This window comes from Malaya genurostris, chromosome 2, assembly GCF_030247185.1.
Source record: "Malaya genurostris strain Urasoe2022 chromosome 2, Malgen_1.1, whole genome shotgun sequence".
NCBI lineage: Eukaryota > Metazoa > Arthropoda > Insecta > Diptera > Culicidae > Malaya > Malaya genurostris.
In genome coordinates, this window is record NC_080571.1 from 94,671,650 (window position 1) to 94,695,599 (window position 23,950).

The following is a 23,950-nucleotide window of genomic DNA, read 5'->3' on the forward strand; positions in this document are numbered from 1 at the left end:
CAGGTCCAATCAAAGATATACTTAAGATTACAAAGTATCATAAAGGCCAATGAACCATTTTGGGTCACGGTTCGTGTACCGATGAACTGTTTCAGAATATCTGTTGATTGACCCCTCAGTCTGTAAGGTTCAATGATAATGCTGGTATTTATGATAACCTATTTATTATTTACAAATAAAACTAACTATAAAATGAAAATAGCAAACATGGCAAACATTACTGTGAGTAATCATACAATATCAATTATTACTTATATATGCAACTATCCATAAGAATTTAAAGCGCTGATATATGGACCACATTTCGGAATTCGCCTGAGTTACTTTCTACAGCAAGTCACTCCAAAAAGATTTGTTCAAGACATTTCCCGATATCGAGTTTCAAGAATCCCAATGATCCTTCCAAAGGATCTTGGGATTTATAGAATGCACTCAAATATACTAATAAGGAACATTCTCTAACATAATCAAGCGTCGTCGTACAAGAAGTTTGTCATTTCATTACAGACTTAAAACAAATTCCGTATAAACGATAATTCGGTGCTCGGCACACAAGAAATTAAATTTCTAGATAGTAACGAAAATGTAGTTCGTCTTTGTCCTGGATTGAATGTTACGTTTGTCATCTCAGTTACGATAGTGAAAAGTTCTACGAACGTGATACCAGTCAATCCGTTATTGAAGAAATCTTTGAAAAAACTAACTCAAATTTTTAAGCCAATCGGAAAAAAAAACTCTGGAAGTTATGGGTGTTTATCTTTCCTTATCTCATACTGCAAAGAAGCAAAAGTTCTGCTTCGATTGACTTGAAAAGTTGACGAAATATTCTTGGAATGTTTTATTATAACAAAATGCAAAAAAAACTATGATTTTACGAAAATGTGCGCTCCACAAACAATAAATTGTTTCCTTCGATTTTATAGCATTAGCATTAGCATTAGAGACCGCCCGTGTGTTGCTACTCCGTTATTGATCTGGACCAATTGAGATTGCAAAATGATTTTTTGAAGTAACATGTTTGGGAATAACACATTGTTTCACACTGTGCAAACTGTATTGAACCATGCATGCTGATCAATACCGACGCCGGCCACGTCCGAATGCAGATCTACTTGGGAGGGAAAGGATTGTTAGTTCGATGCATGCTGCTACTAAGAACCGAGGAATCCTCTGCATTCCCACATGCATCACAGGAGAGGATACTTTGTTAGTAAATGTTTTAATAATGTTATCATGTGTTTATTGCTCTGGGTAGCCGGCTACCAAGAATGTTTTAAAGTATTATCGTTTTATGTGTTACTTTGTGCTGGCAATATAATGCACGAAACAGTCAATCTCCGAAATTGACAAAACTCCGGACAGCCGGCTGTCGAGTATGCAGTCACTTGTTTATGCATCTACCTTTCGCGTTTTTTTAGTCATGCAAAAAACACATTTGGATTGATAAAAAAAAGGTATCATCTCACTGCTAGGTGGATTAAGCACGTTTTTATAAACGAAACTACGTGATACAAAATAAACGAGCGAATAGGATTTAGACAAAAAAGTTGATTCATTGCATTGAAATATTCTAAACAGTTCATTTTAAATCACCAAACAAAGGTCAACAGATTTCACACGCGTCTTGATTCTTTATTATTTCCGCTTTATTATTTTAATTATTTATTAAAATTATTAATTGGTTATATTAGTTGATCTGAGCAGCCGGCTACCGAGAAAAATATTAATTTACTGTTTGAAATATTAATATCAAGTGTTTTTTTACTATGTATTCAATATACCGATACATGTCATCCCTGTTATTAACTTTGTAATATAAACGGATTTGCGCAATGGTTGATTTTATCATTCATTTTATAATTCTGAAAGACAATCAATAACATGGAAAAAGAAATCATTCCTAATAAAACTTTTCTACGAAGCTAGACGGAAATTGATAGGTTGAATAAAGAGATGATTTAGTAAAATAGAGTAATCAGAAGTAAAACATTGAAAATATCTGATAACTGAAAGGAAAAAGAAACTCCTGCAATTGTCGCCTTTTACGACATGGAAGCAGGAACCCAGTGGATCTATTCTTGGTTCATTTTTTTCCGCCGGATTCCACACGGCATCTAGGCTGGTACAGTCCGGAGAGAGCTAATAGGTACTATCAATCTCCTAGTGGACCCCAGCCCCTAAATTGTTTCCTTCGATTTTATAGACAATAAACTTTAAACGCGTTTTTCTCGAAAGCAGGTTTTGAAAGTCCCTGTCCATCGTCATTCAAAAACTACTTCACCATTTTTTTCTAATTTTGCGCACTTTCTACATTTAAATTACAAAGCCCCCAACGTTCTCCTTTTCGTTGAATGTTACTTTGGGAAGGTTTTACAACTTTGAACAACCCAGCTTTAAACAACCACCAAAAATATAAAAAATTAAAAAAAAATCAAACAGAACCGTTGGGGTCTAGAAAAACATCTATTGTAACTATTGAAATTTTTGTTTCATTCTCTTAGCTCAAAACAAAGTAAGTACCCTGATAATCAAATGTGAATACAAAAAAAATCATAAAGACTGTACCAGAAAGTATGACCGCAACCAAAAACCGCTGCCATTTCGCAATGGTTCAGAATCTGTTAATTTTTATGGCTGCGTCCTGTTGTTTAACTCTTCTCTAACTACTTGTGCAGTAATTTATTCGTTTTCATTAGTTTGTTTCGAAATGCGTGGACTTTCAGCAGAACAACGTCGAAAAATTGTGTACAAATGGTATACAAAACGCGGACTGTCACTGAGAAAGGTAGCAAAAATGGAAGGAGTAAGTGAAAAAGCCCTGCGAAATGCAATCAGGAAGTTCGGTGAGGATAACACCTTTGAGGATAAACCGAAAACGGGTCGAAAAAAAGGTCCTGCTAACCCTCAGTTGGATAAACGTATACTGAAGGCGTTCGAGCAAAAGAAGGAGGTTTCAGTTCGGGATGTGGCCAAAAGAGTGGACACTTCGAAGTCAAATGTTCTTCGTGCTAAAGAACGTTTGAATCTTCGAACCTATAAGAAGCAGAAACAACCAAAACGTAATCCGAAACAAGAAGCATCGATCAGGCCGAGGGTTCGAAAGCTGTACAATACGATTCTTGCTGGAAATTTGAACTTCATAATCATGGACGACGAAACCTACGTGAAACTCGATTACAAATCCTTTCCGGGACCACAATATTATACGGTGCGAGAAGGACAAGTGTTAATCCAGTCCGAGACATCGGTTGAAGTCGAAAAATTTGGTAAGAAAGCTATGGTCTGGCAAACAATTTGTAGCTGTGGTAAGATTTCGAAACCCTTCATCACCACTGCTTCAATGAACAGCGAAATATACATCAATGAATGTTTACAAAAACGACTTCTACCCATGATTCGAAGCCACGAGCATCCTGATGTATTCTAATCAGATCTTGCTTCTTGCCACTACTCGAAATCAACGGTAGAATGGTATACTATCAAAAATGTCAATTTTGGGCATTAACGAAGGCACATCTTAGGAAATATGTCTCGGCAGCCGAAACCATTCAACAGTTCGGAAAAGATTGGAAAAAAGTATCAAAACTTGTCGTCAAGAAGTCTGTACGGAATTTAATTAGGAACGTTCGCAAGAAGGTGCGCCAGCTAGTCTACAATGGCTAAGTAGCAAATGTTGAGAATAATATTCTGTTGTTGTAGTCTAATATTATCAGTATATCGAATAAAATTTGAATATCTAACACTTGTGAATTATTTACAGCGAAATCAAAGTGCGTCCATACTTTCTGGGACAGTCTTTACAATCGTGAGATTATTTATGGAGTGAGAAAAATGTATACATTTACTGCATTTGAGATAATATTTATATGATAAACAAACTAAGCTTTGCTTAGTAACATTCAAGTCGAATGAATAGTTAAAGTTCAAGGCTTTGAATTTTGACAGTGAACCGGATTCATCGAGGGGTATACTCGTATTTCGCTGGTACATACAAAATCATCTTTGGTCCAATCCCCTCCAGCGTTAATAATGGCTTGAAACCTGTGCATTTTATAACTATTAATCGGAAACAGAATCACCCAGTACGGTGCAATTCTTACCTGAATGGTTGTTCGTGATGAAATGAGTGAAGCAGTTCTTTTACAATTCGATTGACCTGTTGAAGTCGTACCCACCGCAATTTGTCATGGCATGCTATGCATTGATCATTATGAATTCGTTTGTACCCACACAAAACCTTCGAGGCATACTTTGAGCGAGATTTTGTGCGTATTCTTCTGAAAACGACCTACAAATTTTGTGAATTCAGAGAACAAGCGGTTTCAAATTTTGTGGTCAGTTCTTCCCAAACTTCATCTTAATCTGAGCCCAAAGGTTCACAATTGGATTAGCATCAGCGACTGAGAGGACCTGATTTATCTTCAGTAACATTATTTTTTTATCTGAGGGCCCCTTCCGAAACGAAGTCCTGGGTACGGGCCTGATGTTGGCGGTAGAACTGATAAGCGGCCCTTACACGAGAATTGTTAATGTCATTTTTAATGATAAACCGATCATTTTGGAAAAAGCTATCTTAGCCGAAATTTCAGTAAAATTTCGCTTCGCCGTTCGTTTTCGGCATCTTTTCTCGCCGAGATCAAAATTTAGTTTTAAGTGTGTAAACTAGATGCACCTACTAGAAATGAATACTTCTGTAGTTCTCAGACAGCTAGTAAAAATTATCTAGAATTTGGTGGATTTTACAGAAATATAAAAACAAATAACGTTTTTCTTAATCTCTTCTACCTATATGCGGTTATAAAGTATCTCAATAAGGCACCTACATTCTGAGTCTGTGCACTTTTGTTGAATTCTTTGTAGAATGCACCTAGGATCAAATAAAAGTGCACTCAGAATCAAAGTGAATTATTGAGATACGTTTTAACCAGTTATGGGTGAATAAGATTAACAAGATGGCGATTTACTCGTAATTTCCAGTAATTTCATTCAAATGTTAGATTATAAGATTTCCGGCACAGTACCGCATCAGTGCAGCTCATTGTCAGTGTGACGTCCGTCCGGCAAACTCGAATTCATCGTCATTTTTATTTTATTTTTTTCACTGAAGTCGGTTCGTCAACGTCTTTGTTGTACCGGAACGGAAACGACACGGAAGGGTTCAGACAAAAATAAAAACACTGACGGTGTACCGAAGGCACTTTCACTGAACCGTCACGGAACTGAACCGGAACGGACAGGTGTGGATAGTCCTTAAATGTTTTTATCCGGTTTTAATAAGTTACATGTATTTATTTTAAATTAAGCAAGTAAAATTATAGATGAATATTGTTTTAACCTTGGATGTTTTGGAAAAAAATGCAATAAAATTCGAAATATCAAATTCAACACCAATGACAAATATATTTTATATCGGCCAGATCAATTAAATCCGGCGGCGCAATCAAATTACCACGGCTGGTGCTGACTGATTTTTCTTAAAATTTGTGATTGTCGGTGGCGACGGAATGGTACCGCGGCACCCAAAGGTCTATTTAGAACAAAGCAATGGTAATAACTTTCCGATTTTGCTGAATGGTTTGGAAAATTTGCTGCTTTCCCATATTTTTGCTCATGAATCGACTACAAACATACAAAAGCGAATAGGAATTGGGAAAAAAAACTTCATCGATCATTAACGATTCAGTGACTATCCGCGGTAGGTGTGTTTCATTAATATTTATGAAGAAATTGTAAAATGAAACATCAACTTCGAACAACTGAGGTTGGGTGTTGTTTACGAATCTGGAAAACTCTTCGTTTTTATGGTTGGATTTAGCGATTAGTTGAAAAGAATATGATATGAAAACAATAGACTAAAAGTTGAAGTGATTTGAGCTTTCGTACTCACAAAACCACTAGATATGCACTAGCTTTCCACTATTTCGTTCATGTTGTAATTCAATGTTATTCATACATAAACAAACATTGTCATTGGTACCTGTTACGAAACGATTGGATGCTTATTGTTTTATTATTATTATTAATAATACTGGTTTATTTATACTGCTTATTGTTTTGATTTGAATAGTAACTAAACAAAAACAGACGGTGAACTGAGTACATCGAGGGGTCCTATTAAAATTGATACATGTAAAATAGCAGACCACTCTATCTTGTGTTTATTTTTGATCAAAATCTAATTTAATCAATAAAACATTGGTTCACAGAAAAAAAAATTTTACAATTTCGAAGTGAAAAAAATACATCAGTTACAATAATTTTCTGTCTTCAAGAAATATTGCAAATAAATCACAAGTTATTACATCGAAACAACGTATTGAGTATATTACATCAGCTTGACTAAATACTGTACACAATTCTGATATAAACTTATGCATTTCTTCGTGTAATATTGCGTGATGTTTAGTACGTCTAATTTTTTCAACATTGAATGAGAAACACATCGAGGTATAAATAATTCCTAAATTTGAGCTTGTAATAATTTTTTTTGAGTGTTTGGTGTTTGAGTGGTTAGTGGAGATGAATTTGAGGACACTTTTATTTTTTTTTCGAAAACGGTTGAATATTTATTTGGTTTGATAGGGAATTGCTCGATTTCAGAATTTGAATAATCAGAATTTTCCTGAGCCCCACAGTAAACAATTTGATGTACAGTACAGGGATTTTTATTTTTCAGAAATAAGACTAGATCATTATTTTTTTTATGTTTATTTTAACTTTTCCGAGAAATATGCCACAATCCAGCAAAGTTTCCTATTATATAGGAGGTCATATACCGTTTTATTTAAACATTTTTGCATCTCTCACACCTCAATTGTACGAACGAGGTCTCAGCATAATTGATTTATTGGTTCCCAGTGGGAAAGCAATGTGGTGGCATTGCTCAGACTTCATACAATTTTGAACGCGCCCTCCTTTCATTCGGTTTCAGGTGGCTCGATTTTGTTTTTTCGCTGGCTCATCTTTCTGTATGTTAAGTAAAAACGAGACCGAACAGAGATTCTGATCGCGAAAAATAAAACAGTGAGTTCCACGACCCGCTGTGCCTAACTATACTGATAACTCCGGCTCGTTTCGTTGATCATACATACATATTACAAACAAGAATACACTAGAAAACTATACAAAGCTAGATCCAAGAGTCGCACTTGCCGAACGGTATATAATATCTATAATATTTTCTCGATGGCGAGATTCGTGGGTTGCTGCAGGTTTGCTTGACGAAATTTGTCATTTATTTCGGGTTGAACAAACTAAATAGACGCTTTCGAAAACAAGGTGTGAATTTGAAATTTGCGAATACTGGAAATTACGCATTCAGTTATCGTACAACATGTAGCAGCATGGTGGAATTCTTCGCCGCAACGGTCATCGCAAGTCGATTGCTCAGTTCCTTATTCAACTCGTGCCAGATGCATTTGCCAATGAGAGATACACTTTCGATCGATGGCCGACAGATGACCAGCAAGGTAATACAGACACCATCTGTGGGGTTGGGTTGTATATCAGTGGTGTGGTGCTCAACGCTCAGTACCCCGTGGGGTCTATGTTGGGGTAGATCTGCACCAAACAGTTCAATCATGAACTTTTTCAAAGTAGAATGTATACTGCGACCGGGATGGATTTCGACTGTTGGAAAATGATACGCAGTTTTCTCACTAAGCAGCACAAAAACTTGATTAGTATTTTTGTTCTTAATGGCAACCACTATCCTCAGATAGTTTTTATAGTGAGGTTTCCTAGCCGGAAGAATGTCACGGTGCCAATTGGGATCTTTGGGAGTGCGCCGACTGTGGTTCCGTGCCAAGTCAATTATGGGCAGAATATCGTTCGCTCTCAGGCTAAGCTCGCTCAGATTACCAACCCACTTGGCTTGAATCGATTCTTGATCAGCTTGAGAAGGGGTCTTCAGATCACCTCCCACAACGTTTCCAGTTAGCACAAACCGAAACCACGTACCGCCAGCTGATTCCACTGCTAGTAAAGTTGTAATATTCACTTTCAATCCGGTTTCTTCCAGAACCTCCCGTGCCCCTGCTTCAACAATTGTTTCGCCTGGTTCCATTCGGCCAGCAGGGAGATACCACTTTCCAGCGCATGACTCCTTCGCTTCCTGCATCATCAACACCTCATTATTTTCGTTTACTAGCACACAAGCCACCACGTAGGTCACCGTTTTACCCACAATCGGAATATAGTCCGATGAAGCCAATGGCTTGACACCTTGTGCTTCGGTGGCAGCATTTTGTTCTTCTAATGAGAAATCACACAACTCACTAGTAAGTTCGTCGAGAGATTGCCCTTCCAAAACTCGAATTAAATTCGTTTCCATTTCAACCGAACCCATACGCAAATCTCTAGACGCACCGTGAAACGAACATAATCTCCACAAGTCAACCGTGCGATTCACTTTTCTCCGTATAATTTGAACGGAATTTGAAATGATTTGCCAGCTCGACGATCACGATTTGCCCGTTTCCCATACAGACGTTCCGGCACTCACTGTATATCGGTGGAATTTCAAAACGAAACTAAATCGCGACTTGTCGGTTGTGCACGGTGAGACCTCATGGTGGAGCCAACGAAGAGCCAGGTGGAAAAACAAGTTGAGGGCCTGCGGCTCGACTATTTCCCACTCTTACACACAGGCAGTGTCGTCGCCCGCTTTCGTATGCTCCACACTTGATTCTGTTTTTGAGATATTCTTTCTTTGGGTTGAGTTTCTTGATTTGAGGAGACCGCTTTAGTGTATGGTCAGTTTCAAGTTTGTTCAAATTTTGGCCACCCTCTTCGCGTGTGTGAGATTCATTCACCTTCTCCCGTCCTACCGCTACCAGCACAACCTTTTACTGTCTGTTCCAAAGTTCTTCGGAGTTGGTGGTTCTTTAAGCTTTAAGCGGGCCGCAGTGCGGTGCACCCTCCATCGAAGATGCCGATGTTATGGTTAATCTAAAGAACTAAAGAGTCGTTTGGTTGTCGCTCTTGTTAGCATTTAAAATAATAGTTGGAGACTAGCGGTCGACGTCGCGATGCTAACGGTCTAACGTTTCTTCCTCTCGGTGGCGTTCTTCCGCTTCACAAGGCGATTTATTTTATTCTGTTTATGGAAAGCGAATAGAAGAAAAATAAAAAAAATCAGAGTTAATTATTGGAATATCCAGACATAACATTCGCCTGGAATCGAACATTTTCGCAACAGATGACGACAGTCAGTGCCCTGCAATAATTGGCCCATTTGAAGCATTCATGCGTTCAATGTAAAGAAAGTGGAGTAGACCAATACGAAGTGAATGGTTTTAATAAACAGTACACCGGAGGCATCATTCAATTACAATATGAGTGGGAGGCATGCTTTTGTGTACGATTTGTGGATCGCATCATTGAACGATATTTTCGTAAAGAAGAGTTCAAAATTGCATAGTTGCATTAAGGACCGTTCATAAACCACGTAGAACTAAATTTTTTTACCACATTTTCACATACCCACATACCGTTTTCACAAAAAACGTACGAAATTTTTTCAAACCTTTTTTACCCGCGGAAATTTATTAATTTGGCTGAAAATAAAAATGATCCAGTAAAATTTCGACCAAGTATTAATTAGGGATGGTACTCGGAAGGCAATGTATCGATACCTAGGATATCGGGATACCGAAATTTCGGGTATCGATACAAGGTATCAAAAGGCAAAAAAGTATCCATACTTGTAAGTATCAATTGATACTTGAGCAGCAATCGTTTCAAAAACAGAAAGAAATTATGAATTTTACAGGTGATAAATTTTTACAAACGATACAATTTATAGCTACTTAGCGTGTCAAATGACGCAATATTCCACTTAGACAGAATTTTACAGGCCCCGTATCTATTATACATTCGGCAGATATGTGCTTCTGTGGCTGAGTTGATTAAATGACAAGCTTCGTGGTCTAATGTTTCTCGGTTCAAGTTGAGCTATTGACAATCAATTTTTTTGTTTTTATTACATTACTAGCTGACCCGTCGAACTTCGTCTCGCCTCAAAATTTGTTCGAATTTATGTTTTCGTACATCAGAATTGTAAAACGACTAAGTGGTTAACGTTTCTCTCCATTATTTTTCTGATTACTTAATCTACAATCCATGGAATTTGATACACATTTGCTTTAGCCCGAAAAGAAATATCACAAAAAGTTAAAGTGAAAATGTGAAATACTTCTGTTAAGCCAAAATCAAACAAATGCACAGATTCTCATCTCTAATTAAAGAGTTTCTCTTCTAGAGTTGTTCATTCGGAGAGTAGGATACATTTACAATTAGTATTTAGCCCAAGTAACCAAAAGTTCGTAAAAAAGATTTGGCTTAAGAAACATACAAAGCATTCTGAAGAGTCCGTTTTCAAGGAATTGCTCATACTTGAATGTTCACCCGACGCAACAGAATAAACTTTGAAGCAGTTCCTAATACAGTTTTTAAACAGCTAGAAAGTATCCTCAGAACTTTTTCTGTGCGTTCAAGTTGCCAAAAAGTGATACGCGTATTTTAGAGCTCTAACAAAGTGAATATTTTCCAGGCACTGTAGAACTTTTGATTGCTTAGAGAGACGATGCTTAAATTTTAATTTGGTATTGATCTTACCAATTTGAAAAAAAAAATTCACTGAACATGAAATATAAAATTGCAGTCTCAATCGATTATTGTAATCATCTGGAACATTGATCTAATTGCCACTTATTATGTGCGCTTAGTGTAATCTAATTCATTCAAAAGCAGAATTAAGGAAAAATCTCTTAGTTTGTCTTTAGAGCTTCTACAGCTCAATCTTTTCATCGATTCATTAAAAAAATTTCTGATTTGTTAAACTCACGCTCACAATGGCCAATATTATTCACCTGACTTCATCACACACACAATCCTTTAACTGGTAAATGATATCAGAACTTTTTCTTTTACCTACACTGTCCATACTCGCATATCGATTTTCGCCAAGTTTGAGTTAGCTTTAGGAATGCAATCTATCCTCAATAAACTCTCAGAAATTGCAATAAAAGTTGAAGGTTTGTGCAGTAAAATGTGAAAAAATATCAACTCATATAAGTCCCATTCAGTGCGAATTTCAATAATTTTATTTGTTGCAATATTGGAATAACAAAGGTGTATTACCGATGGTTTTATTTCATGTAATAATACCAAGATTTAGTATTGGGTAGCGCAATAAATAAAAAAAATGGAAATAAAGTTTAGATCGTCTTTTTTATATGGGACTGATATGCAAGTATGGGCAATAAAGCGGTCATACAGCCATATGCATTCCGACATTGATTCATTTATGTCGTATTCACTTGATTCCAAACCTAATCAAGTTTCCACCCCAATTTTTATCAAACCGTTTGTTTAAAGTCAGTTTCGAACCACGTTGTTGAACTGAAAATCGAGTCAGTTTCGAACCTGGTTTTTATATCAGGTTTGCTCAAACCCCCTTTGCTAAGTGTGGACCCAACACAGTTTCGTGAAAAGTGTCTGTTTAAAGAAACTATCCTGGGTCAGTTAAAACAGTCTTGTGCATTCCGCCATCCGGTAATTTGTCAAGCAATAATTTCGATACCCAATTAAGCACGTGGCTCGAAATGACAAGTCGCATGGATCAAATATGCATGTGAAATCTCCACACAAAACTACTCGTTGCGCGCCAAACGATTTTCGTTTGATCCAGCAATCAATGACGACTTTTTTAACGGAAAATTCTATTTTCCATGCAAAATAACTTTATGAATTTTTCCCACTTTTCCGGTAAATTTCCCAAACTTTTTTGATATACGAACACGACGGGGGTAGAAACTAATCAAACAAAAAAAAAAGAATCATGTAAATCCGTCCATCCATTCTTCCGTGATGCGATTACAAAGAATGATCTCTGCATTTATATATATAAAAACTAGATAATAGATAATACATTGCATTATATTACATTCGATTTCAAGTCATGTAATTTTCAAACCACACAATTCTACATGTTCTTGAATATAAATTTGTGTGGAATATGACGCTTCAATTATGTGCATCTTATAAGATGCAAAATCACAAGAATTTTTTGAACTGTGAAATAAAACATGATTGTCGATTGTGGCGTTTTTTTTATGATGTACAGAAAGGTGTTTCCACACAGCAAAAAAAAACTATTGTAACGATCTCAATGGGAATCACCTCAATCGAGGTGAGAAAAAATTAGATGTACGTCAAATGCAATAATTTTCTGTATTAAGTAGATTACATCGTATTGACTGAACAATTAGACTATTCTGATAGGAAATTATGCATCTTTTCGTATAATATTACAACCTTTAGAACGACACCAACTTATTTGTGATATTACATTAAAAATGCTGCACATCACTACTAACTACTGATGTGCAGCGATTACAATATAATATCATAACAATCTTGGTGCCGTTTTTAAGATTGTAATATTACACGAAAAGATGCGTAATTTCATATCAGACAAATATACAGAATTCAGTGAGGGTGATGTAATAAACTCAATACGTTATTTCGATGTGATAATGTGTGATTTATCTGCGATATTTATTTATTTTTTTTGCATTTGATGTTCAGTACGTCTAGATTTATCCACATCAATTGATAATCACATTCAGATTGTTACAATTCTTTTTTTTTTACTCTGTATAAATTGGTTGTGCCACCAGTATATGCATATTAATCGCCACATAGATTGCACTTCGCCTTTCGCGACTTTTGGTCCACGCCAAAGAATCTCCATTCCGCCACTTTGTGTTGATTTCACATTTCACTTAATTTCTCAACAATTTTCATGTCATAACCTTTATGTCGATAGACGAATACTACACTAAAAGCCAATTCCCATTGCTATTATTCCATCGCTATTAGGCACACTGAAAGAGAGTGCAATGAGCGTGAAAATTTTAAATGATTGAATACTCTGAGAGTATGACATTTATGTGCGTGTTTTGCACATTGCAATCTCTTTAAGCGCACCTATGGGACGAAGCGAGATGGTCGAGAACGTATTTCAACGACGGCTAGCCCACGTCATACCAAGAAATCGAAATGTTCCATTGGAGACGGGTATAGCGTAAAGCCTTTTACGCAGCCGACCTGGGTTCGGTTCCCGACCCCACACATACGGTTGGAAAGTTTTTCTGACCCGCAGAGGCAAATGACCCTCAGGTTAAAGCCTCTATACATGAAACAAAAAAAGTTTCCTCGTGATGGGAATTGACTTCAATCTGATGCGATACTGTGAGTATCGAGACCAAAAGTATCAATACTAACAGTATCGCTCTGATGCGATATCGATACCAAAAATATCCGATTCTTAAAAGAAAGTATCGATATCTCAAAGTATCGACTCGGTATCGGACATCCCTAGTATTAATACACATCCCGAGAAGTCTCCAACAAATTGTTGCCATAAAAAAAATCGTCGAGACTATCGTGACAGTACAATGAGACAATCCATCGTTTAGTCTTAATTTTTTGGAGCATTAGTCGATAGGTAGATCGCAAACAACAGCCAGAATCCTTTTTACCACGCTCACATGAAACGTTTCGATTAGAGTTTTGAAGATCGATCGATAGTTAAGTTTAGGGGTAGTTTGTATTACCGGAAATACATGACAAAATAGTTTGTAAAACTTTGCTTTACAATAAAACGAATCTGCACGCTATACAGCGAACGGAGCAATAGATAATTTGCGTTGGTATTTTGGAAAAACGGTATTTCTAACAGAAAATTTTGTTATTCAATTGAGAATATAAAAGAGTTTATTTAAACAATTGACTCAATTCAGTTAGTGCCACCACACCATTATTATTCAGCGGTCAAGCCTCTAGGTAAAAAAAAAAAAGATTTTAATGATTGTTAAGGAACTTCAAAACCACACAATATTTTTACGTGTTTTGAAAATCTCTTCATCTGCACAAGTTGCAATAAATTCTCATTTCTCATGATACACAAGCCAAACAAAATTTTTCTAACGTCTTCACCGGATGAACGATAGGAACTTTTTTCGATGAGTGATTCAAATGAACAAGCAAAGAGTAAGCATGTTTAAGTTTAGCTTGAATAATGTATTTTTCGCAATTTTTGCTTTCGATGTTTTTATAATTTATCTTTCCTGAATCCGTTATTCGCTGAGTAAAGCTAAGCTGATGATCGATTCCCATCATAGTAAAAAAGTTTAAAAAAATCATTTTTAATCCACCTAGTGATGTAATGATGCCTTTCTCATATTACTTATATTCTTATTCTTTGGGTATAAACTACCATAACCTTTTCAATTTGTAAACAGTTATATCAAGTTGATATAGATTTAAATGTGGCAATCCTGCACACTATACAAAATTGAACAAAGCACGCTGTGTGCTAGGCGGAGGTGTTTTCTTCTTCCGTACCAGCACGTTTTTGAAAGTTTTGATACTCATTGGATGGATGAAATTGCACAGTATCTTTTAAAACACTGAGAGCTATAATTTGAATCATGATTCGTGAAAATCGTTGCTAAGGAATTTAAGTGAGTTCCGTTTTTGGAGCTTTTCTTCACTATTACCGGTGCGTTCGAAAGTGGAAATCGGGGACTAATAGTCCCAAAATAGATTTATATATCCACTAACTAACTTTAACTTTCTCATCATCTCACTCAAATCACTTACTTTTTAATGAGTTTCAAGACCTTTTATTATATTTTATTTAGTTTGTAAAAATCTGTTAAGAAATTTCCAAAAAATTGAGTGTGAATTTTCTCATAGATTTGCACATATTGCCTTGTAATTCCGGAACCGGAAGTCGGATAAAGATAAAATTCAATAGCGATCTATGTGACCATAAGACCTTTCATTTGAATCTGACTCAGCGAAAATCGGTTCAGCCATTTTGGTTTTCACAGTTATTGTATAGTCTTTTTATACGAGAAAGGTTAAAATCTGGTTAACTGAATTTCGTTAAATTTTTTTGAATGAATAACATTGTGGGACTACGTAGACTTTGAACAAACTTTAAATGTGTGTTTGCATTCAAAGAAATACTCTCCAATCAATAAGTAAACCCGGTTCGGATCGGGTACAGGTGACGATTTATCCTTTTTAAGGGGTACGTGGCGAGCTCGGGTTTAATAATATAGTCGGATTTCGGGTATTTGAAGCTGATATTCGTCCAAAAAAAGAACATCACAGGCTCGGGTCAGGTTCGGGTCCAGAAAAAATCACTGTGAAAACCAACTTTTGAACCGTGGCCCGTAGGTCCTTGTGTCATATACTATTTGACTCAGCTCGTCGAGTGCGCAAAATATCTGTGTGAGAAAAAAATGCACTCACTTTACACCGAGATGGCTGAACCGATTTCCACAAACTTAGACTCAAATGAAAGGTACTATTGTCCCATAATTTTCTTTAAAATGGTATGGATCTGACTTCCGGTTTCGGAATTATAGAGTGATGAGTGAAAAACAACAAACTCTATAGTTTACCGTCATAGAAAAAGATGTAAAGATGATCCAATTTGTCAAAAATAGTAAATTATTTCCTCTAGTTCACAGGTTTTGTAATAAGAAGACCACACAAACTCACATCGGATATACCGGATCCCGGAATTCGGTGCCGGAAGTACCAGAAATAATGATCAAAGACTTAAAAATGAAACTAAATTAATTTTCTCCGCTACGCCTCAACCGATTGACTCGTATTTGAAAGGACTTACGGTCATTTACAGAATTTCTGAAGTTGACACGGATCTGTATTCCGGTACTGAACAAAAGGGTGATGAGTGTTTGAAATTTCAAGCCATCATATGGTGCGATGATGTAAAAAGAGAAAATAACTTCTAACTTTGGCCCAAAACTTCCAATTTGTGGGTCATTTTAGTTGCTGGCCATACGAACCGACTTTGGATAAATCGGGTCCCTTGAAATTGTGGTCAAAAACTCCAAAATAGAGCACGCTCACTTTCCTTCGCGGTGGCTCAACTAATTTTCACAAACAAAAAGCCCAAATAAACGGTAATCCGGAACTACAGAGAGAAGTGTGTTCAAAATTCAAAACCGATGCTGCAAAAAACTTTCAAAAATCTTATAATTTTAGCACGTAATTTTTCGATTTTTTGGCTTTGCTAGACTGTACCCTGTTTCTATTCAATGAGCAGTTTTTTTTTCAAGAATACCTCAGTAATATTGCTGAGAATACAAGTCAAATAAGAAAGGTATCATCACACCACTAGGTGGATTAAAACAGGTTTTAAGTTTAAATATCTAAATAAAATAAAAAGGTAAAATGGTTTTTACAGTGTATATTTTCACCATATAAGGAGTGTATCGAAAATAAGCTATTCACATACATTTGTGTTGTACGCATGTATTTGTGATGGTTTTTTATACTCAGATCACAGCATGCTGTGCGTTTGGCTGTTAGCTTTCGTTTGTTTACTTGTTTGTGCGTTTGAAATTCTGCGTTTTCAAAATGTCGCGTATTGAAAAGGAAGTGAAAATTAAGGTTCTGGACACATGGCTAAGTGAAAAGTGAAAATTGGCGAAGCGGTTTGGAATTCATCATGCCAGTGTTAAATCCATCATTAATAAGTTTGGGGAACACTATTCTTTGGATGAGCTACCAGGAAGAGGCAGAAAACCCGGTTTTCCAACCCGAAACTGAACTAGAAAGTGGTATCGCTAATCATGAAAAATGAATCAATTTTAATACGTGATTTGACCAAAAAAACAGGAACAAGTGTCGGAATGATCCAGCGAATCAAGAGGCGAAATCACCTGAAGACCTACAAGAAGCAGAAAATCTTGAAACAAAGTGTAGAACAGAAGACGCGAGCAGCAACAAGGGCCCTGAAATTGTATTCGCGTCTATTGCAGGGTCCGGATGCATGCGTTTTGATGGACAATAAGACTTATGTAAAGGAGGACTCAAAAGCCCTTTCAGGTCCACAATACTTTACTGTCGTCGTTGGGGAGGATGTGAGCAATGCGGACAGGTCGATTCAAATGGAGAAATTCGGTCGAAAGGTACTGGTATGGCAAGCAATATGTTCCTGTGGTTTGAAGTAAACCATTTTTTACACTACCGGAACTATAAATGCAGAAATCTATCGATCTGAGTGTCTCCAGAAGAGATTGCTGCCTTTATATAAGAAGCATAGTACACCTCCACTGTTTTGGCCGGATTTAGCGTCGGCTCACTATGCCAAAACCACTGTCAATTGACTTGCGGAAAAGGATATAAATTTCGTTGGGAAAAATATCAATCCACCAAATTGCCCTCAGCTTCGACCCATCGAACGTTACTGGGCAATCGTGAAGAGGGTTTTCAAGAAGACTGGTAAGGCAGCTGGGAACATGCAGGAGTTCAACAAAATTTGGGCTCAAGCGTCCAAAAAATGCGATGCAACACTTGTCCGGAACTTGATGAAGAGCGTTCGCTCAAAAGTTCGAAAATTCGTGAAAGAATAACTTAAATTTCATCCGGTTTTCAATATGCTCATGTTTTACCTCGTACAGTAGAGGATCAATTTTTAGTTTGAATAAAATATCGTTTTTTATCATAATTTGAAAGAAAAATTTGTGGATAGCTCATTTTCGATACACTCCTTAGCCTAATAATACCAAAAATATTGTCGAAGTCATCAAATCATTAGAACCAGCAGATTTCGGAACATGCATTTTTGAAAATTTTCAGGGTATTTTCCCTTATGCTCTTCTCAAAAGCAAGTTAAAATTGTCCAAGAATGGTTATGTAAAACTTGAGCCAAATCGAAAATTGATATCTATGATTTACTGATTTTAGTTAAATGTACAAAAATCTTTCGAAAAATTCAGGTTTTGACGAAATTTCAGCAAAATGTCCCAATAAAACTTGAAAAGTTAGAAATATGCATAATATAAAAAAAGACATTGGAAAATTCATACGAAAGAATGAAGCTTCTGAAGAATGCGAAATTTAGATAATATTTTCGAGGTAATAAAAAAACGACGTTGAAGTAATTCTGCCAAACAAATTTAATAGAAGGCACAGACCGCGAACTACAAAATATCAAAACTGGTTGTCGGTCGAAGAGTTTTACTGCGTGCTTAGGATGTTTTTTTTTACATAATCTTCAACCTAATGCGAACCATCCAGGTTACATCATTGTTTCCACAGGCATGTCAAATGAAAGTGTGTATTTTGCTCCATCTAAACGTAGTGGTGACTTCTCGGATGATCATCGTTTTCGCCAAGCGACCATCTGATACTAGCAAAGACCATTTTGAGTAGAGTGACGGATATGCCCAGTTCGAAGTATTAACTCCACTCACCTAGCGAGTAAGGTATAGCAACCGATAAAAACCTGTTCTCTGTCAGTTTGCTCAAATTCAAAACAAACACTGTTTTGAATAATATAATCACCTTGAGATTCCGATCGTTCTGCCATTACTGCATCAGTTGCTTATTATACGTATTATGCTAATTAGCTCTGTGGCAGTAATCAGATGTAGGAGGAATGAAGAGAAAGATAAACTACTTTCATTATCCGATTGAATCTTTCTAAAACCTTTATTCGTGGTTGCTAGCGGTAGCATCAATTACGATCAATACATGCGTCCATAGACGATAAAGTGAAATAATGAATTGATGGAATAATTAGTTAGATTTAATGTTTTCTATTTGTATTGGAAGTCGAACAGAATAAATGTGTCGTTGAATTGACTATTGGATCTAATCTTTTCCACTCCAAAATGGTTCAAGCCGGGGTAAAATAAATGATATAAAAAAAATCTTTTTCAAGAAAATAAGGGGTATAAAATTGTACTCGTTATTGTATGAGGGTGTTGAAATTTCTCAACATACACGGCAAGAGATTTTTCAAAATTTGAATCAAATTTTTTAATAGTTAGTAACAGTTTAATGTATTGGATGTTACACTTTGAATCAAACAATTTCCTTAAACTCTTCAGATTAATTGAGCCAACTTGCCGATTACTTCCAGGAAAACTTTCTTCAAAATCTAGATAAAATTGCAGATATTTTGCACATAGATTATGATGCATGGAAAAAACCGCTGAATTGGCATATGTTCGAAAATGAGTGATGAAAGATCACTTGTATATTTGATCAAGTGTTTCAAAAGATGTGAATAATATAAGTCTAGTCTGAATATGGTATATTTTAGTTACTTATCTTAAGTAATTATCTAACACTACAACATGGCTTCCGATTTACAGAAAATCAAATGATTATTTATTTGCAAGAACTTTACTAGGGCTAAACTGCCCATACTCGCATATCAGTCCCATATCGATTTTCGCCAATATTGAGTTAGTTTGAGGAATGCAATCTATTCTCAATATACTCTCAGAAATTACAATAAAAGTGGAGGGTTTGTTCAGTCTGTCCCATATGCAAAGTACTCGCATGTCAGTCCCATTCAGTGCAAACTATCAATAATTGCATTTGTTGTAATATTGGAACAGCAAAGGTGTATTACCGATATTTCAAGTAATAATATCATGATTTAGCATCAGGTAGCACAATAAAGCAAAAAAATCGGAAGTAAAACTTCAATCGTCTTTTTCTCGATATGCCGATTTTCCATATGGGACTGATATGCTAGTATGGGCAGTAAAGTTCATGCCTAACTAACAGTTCAAGCAGTCCGATGTAAACTGCTTAGCACCGACAAGTCGAAGACTAAACGTAAAGATAAATTTAAATGATTGGGAGCGCTTAGTACAAAAAGTTATTCAGGACAAACATTTAGAATAAATCAAATATTTTAAACCAACGTTTTGTGGTTATCACAATTTTTATTTCTCCGTGTTTGGTTGATGTAATTAAATTAAAATCAACACGTTGTACAGAAGATTGTTATACTTATGTCGTTTTTGCTTAATGCATAACCTAACTCAGTTTCCACCCTAACTGCTGTCAAACTGTTTATTTGAAGCTAGTTTCGAACCTAGTTTCAACATTGTTGAACAGAAAATTGAGCCAGTTTCGAATTTGGTTTTTATATCAGGTTTGCTGCGATCCCCGTTGCTAAGTGCGAAACCAACACAGTTTTGTGAAAAGTGTTTGTTTGATGAAACTATCCCGGGTCAGTCAGAAAGAATAACTGATTTCATTTTTGTTGACTGCTAAAACAATCCTTCGCTTGTCTTCATGCTTGAACTGAATGATGTTGTTTCACGATCCACAATTCCATTATCTGAAAACAGAAACATCTTATGAGGCATACTAATAATGAAATTTTTCTTTATAAATTTCGCTAAAGTATGCAATAACAAGTGGCACTTTTGTAAACAAAGAGGAAATGTCAATGGTTAATACGTTTTCTTTGAAACTTTCAACAGTTCATTTGAATATTACTCAAAATGGCATGTCTTGACATTGGGCTATGTCATTCGGCTTTCTGACAGCTTACAACCACAAATGCAAATAAGATTGATTTGTTTTCATCAGGAAACGCTTGCTTTAAACAAGATTCAGACGATCAATCAATTTCGGTCGACGTCAAGATTTATTTAATAATTTTTTAGGCCGAATATTACTCACGTACCCGACGTAAGTATGTTCCGTGAACTTGACGTTGTGTCCCTTCATATGAATTGCTTACAAATAATGTTATTGTTTCCGTAACCGTTCCATGCCGGTGATTTGTCGCCTGATGCTACGTGTGAATCACTTTTACATATTGTTATGTTTTCATCAGGAAACATATTGGCCGCCCATTTTTCACAGGGCACAGAAACCTTAATAGAGTTACACACTTTCATCTTATATGCAACATAATCTATATGAACAGGTTCACAATTAAAATTAAAATGGGATGACATTTGTCTAAGTAATATGACGACACACTGCACATTTATATGCTATGCTTTTGTAGCACAAATGGAGCGAATTTGATTTTTAGTGCGTTTAGAAACTTGCAATGAATTGAGAGAAATATTTTAAAGAAGGGTCGATTTTTAACAGTGTACTGCAGAATCATCAAAAATTGTAATAATTCACGTCCACACGGGGTGGAAAATAATCGAGTATTACATTCAAAGAGTTGGTTTTCTTGCCAGAGAACATCAGTGTTGCGATGCAGAGCGAACCCTACAGGTGATCAAAGAACGGTCCAGTAATTGAAAAGCTACATTGAAATAAACAAAAACTCATCAAAACAAAAAGATTTTATTTCAAAATCATTCAACAAAAATTCACTGGTCGAAATCAATTTCTTCGCCTTTGAGTTTAACCACTCTCTTCGTAAACGATCAAGGAACACATCAATCGATGCTACCGCGAGGATCTCAGAACTTCTATACCTTCATGTTTTTCAGAACAATCTTTGGCCTTCGACATATACCGGATAGCGATAGTGTATAAGATTCAGGTCCGACGAACTCAGAGTCGTCGGCCACTCCGAGCTTTCAATAAACTGTGGAAAGTATTCTGGAATACAGAGTTGGGTTTTCTCCGCCTGCGCCTTTCTTGAGCTGTTGAAAAAATTTCTGGAACCAAAATAACAACGTGCCCACGGTTCAGCGACCTTCTGTAGAACTAATTTTCGATATGTATTTTGGTTGACCTTTATCCTTTACTTTACTTTACTTACTTAATCGAAGGTATAAATCATCATTTTAGTGCAAATCTAGAATAATTTGATAGGTTGTGCACTTTCCACTGTGCGAAATTCGCACTGAATAAATGCAAATAAAGCCAGCATCCGCCATATCAATATCGTAGAAAATACTACCTTCTGAAAGCCTAAAATGTATCCCACGATTACATCATAATCCGAAATGAAGTAGTCAACCTTAAAATTTTATTCGTTGGTATTTTTTGAAGCCGTTAGAACCGCTGTTGAACTTTTGATCTTTTGTCGCAGTGCGGCTTTCGCTTCAAACAAATGCGGAAAATGCATTAAAGTATAAACACAACGCAGAGAACACATATACAGATCGACAGTTCTATGGGCCATAAATGATAGTGTTATAATCCGCAATTACGGTTAAATAATTTAGTTCCATTTTCAGTATCTCTACACTCTTTCAAGAAAAGAATTAATTGGATTTCTCATATACATTAATTTGATTTTATGAAATCGATTTTTAATCAGAATTAATGTCGTCACTAATACAATCGACGTCCAACTTCATGGGCGACACGACTCAGAGCGAAACATTAGCGCTTTAGGGAAGGGCACACAAGTATGTGGATTTGTTCAGAATTTCGCTGATGGAAATAGTTGTCCACTGTGTTGAAAGTTGGAGAAATGGTACCCTTCGGTTCTTTTCAGAATCCAAAGCATTTTACAAAGATCTACTTGAAATTTTACTTGAACTGGATAATTTATTAGTACAATTTACCAATATAAATGTGCTTTTTTAAAGTTATTTGCTCCTTGTTGACAGCAGTTCTACGTCAAACTCGCGGTTATGTCTCTAACATTACCTACTACAAGTTTTTTCTGATAACCAAACTGTGTTGGAATACGTATTTTAATGATTCACGTAGTCAAGTGAAGTCAACATTAAAAGAAGAGTATGGTCTTCAAAGGTTGCTGATACTTTCTGTTGTCAAGTACGATACTGCGATTTGGAAGAAGCCAACTTTCTAGAAAATAATGAGCTTTGTTTCACGTTTTTCGAGTGATACTAGAAAGTTTTTGCATTATTGTAATTAACTACCAAACTCACCCTATATTGCCAGTCTCTTAAATTCACCATATAAAATTGAGAAATTTACTATGAAATGAAACAAACCCAGTAATCAATTTTATCCATCTCATTTACTTCAACAATTAGTCGTTTGACTCCTTCATTTTCCTATTAATTTAAATTGGCGTACTGTGGATTTAATTAATGGAATTAATGCAGCAATGCAATCACAACGCGTAGTATGATAGCAGATCGTAGACTGATGAATTAGGTATTCAGTTTTTGGTATGCTTTCTTCATACTGTGTATCCAGTCAAGCGCGAAATTAATGGTGAGTTTATGTGAGAGTCTTTGGAAGAAAACCTCTATGACGATGTTGCATTAGGAAAAGCTGACGGAAATTTTACTAACTCATGCAACTATTATTATCATGCAACCATTATCTAAGATATTAGAAGTTTATTTCATATTTCAACTTACGATTAGATATATTGCTTGAAACACGAACGTATTGACAACAAAAATTGTTCTCATTTGCGAATAATTACTTTGCAATTTTTAACATCAGAATCAGGAAAAATATGATCACCAAAAATGCACCTAATTATAGCAGTGTTGAGAGTTGCATGCATATTTGCATATTGTACTAACAGGCATACGATGATGACATATAATCAATTTATTTGCCGCATAGGCTGCAATAATCTATGCTTAATTTCTACTCACATAGCTTGGTAGATAACATGCGTTGCTCAATTACATTGGAAATAGGATTGACACGAACAACTTTCCATTCAACACACCTTTAGAGAACTAATTTATCAAAACAACAAACCTCATTAGTCTATATATAGGTGATCTACTTCAATTTTAGGAATTTAACTCACGAGAAAATATTTTACTATGACACATCGATAGGAAAACAAAAATATGAATGAATGATGATAAGATGTGTCTGTGTAGCAACGATATATTTACTAAACACAAGTTTACGTTATGCTACCACGAATACAACCGAACCAAGAATGAACGCTTCGCTTTTATGCTTCCACTCAAAACAAACCAATCTAACCGGCACATATGGGTCCGTATCGCGCACTGAAAACGCACACTATGATGCGACTGTAGCCCTAGCATTGATTGATACTAAATTTGTAATCCAATTGGAAATTACATGTTATAGAGAAAAATAACCAGTTATTGCATTATTTCTCATTAAGGGGTGTTTGGTTAAAACTAACCTTATTTTTACTAAATGAATATAATATAACTTTTTTCTTTCAATTTTAAATGCATAGTAGTTCAAATTG

The 23,950-nt window shown here is 35.9% G+C and overlaps 1 protein-coding gene across 4 annotated transcripts; it reads right to left on the bottom strand.

The window, feature by feature from the left end:
* Positions 1 to 7,065: 7,065 nt before the first annotated feature.
* Positions 7,066 to 23,646, bottom strand: LOC131427283 (8-oxo-dGDP phosphatase NUDT18). 4 transcript variants are annotated; one of them, XM_058590326.1, is made up of 3 exons: positions 23,528 to 23,646; positions 23,367 to 23,453; positions 7,066 to 9,097 (listed from the first exon to the last, which is right to left on the bottom strand). In XM_058590326.1, exon 3 carries the CDS (start codon positions 8,345 to 8,347, stop codon positions 7,322 to 7,324), a length of 1,026 nt encoding a protein of 341 aa, XP_058446309.1. In that variant the 5' UTR covers positions 8,348 to 9,097; positions 23,367 to 23,453; positions 23,528 to 23,646; the 3' UTR covers positions 7,066 to 7,321. The 4 variants fall into 4 exon arrangements, with proteins under 4 accessions (XP_058446309.1, XP_058446308.1, XP_058446310.1 ...); XM_058590325.1 differs by having other exon boundaries at positions 23,367 to 23,574; XM_058590327.1 differs by lacking the exon at positions 23,367 to 23,453 and having other exon boundaries at positions 23,476 to 23,566.
* Positions 23,647 to 23,950: the final 304 nt, after the last annotated feature.

Coding starts and splice junctions, on each gene's coding strand:
- LOC131427283 (XM_058590326.1), bottom strand. CDS start 8,347: ATGGGTTCGGTTGAAATGGAAACGAATTTAATTCGAGTTTTGGAAGGG.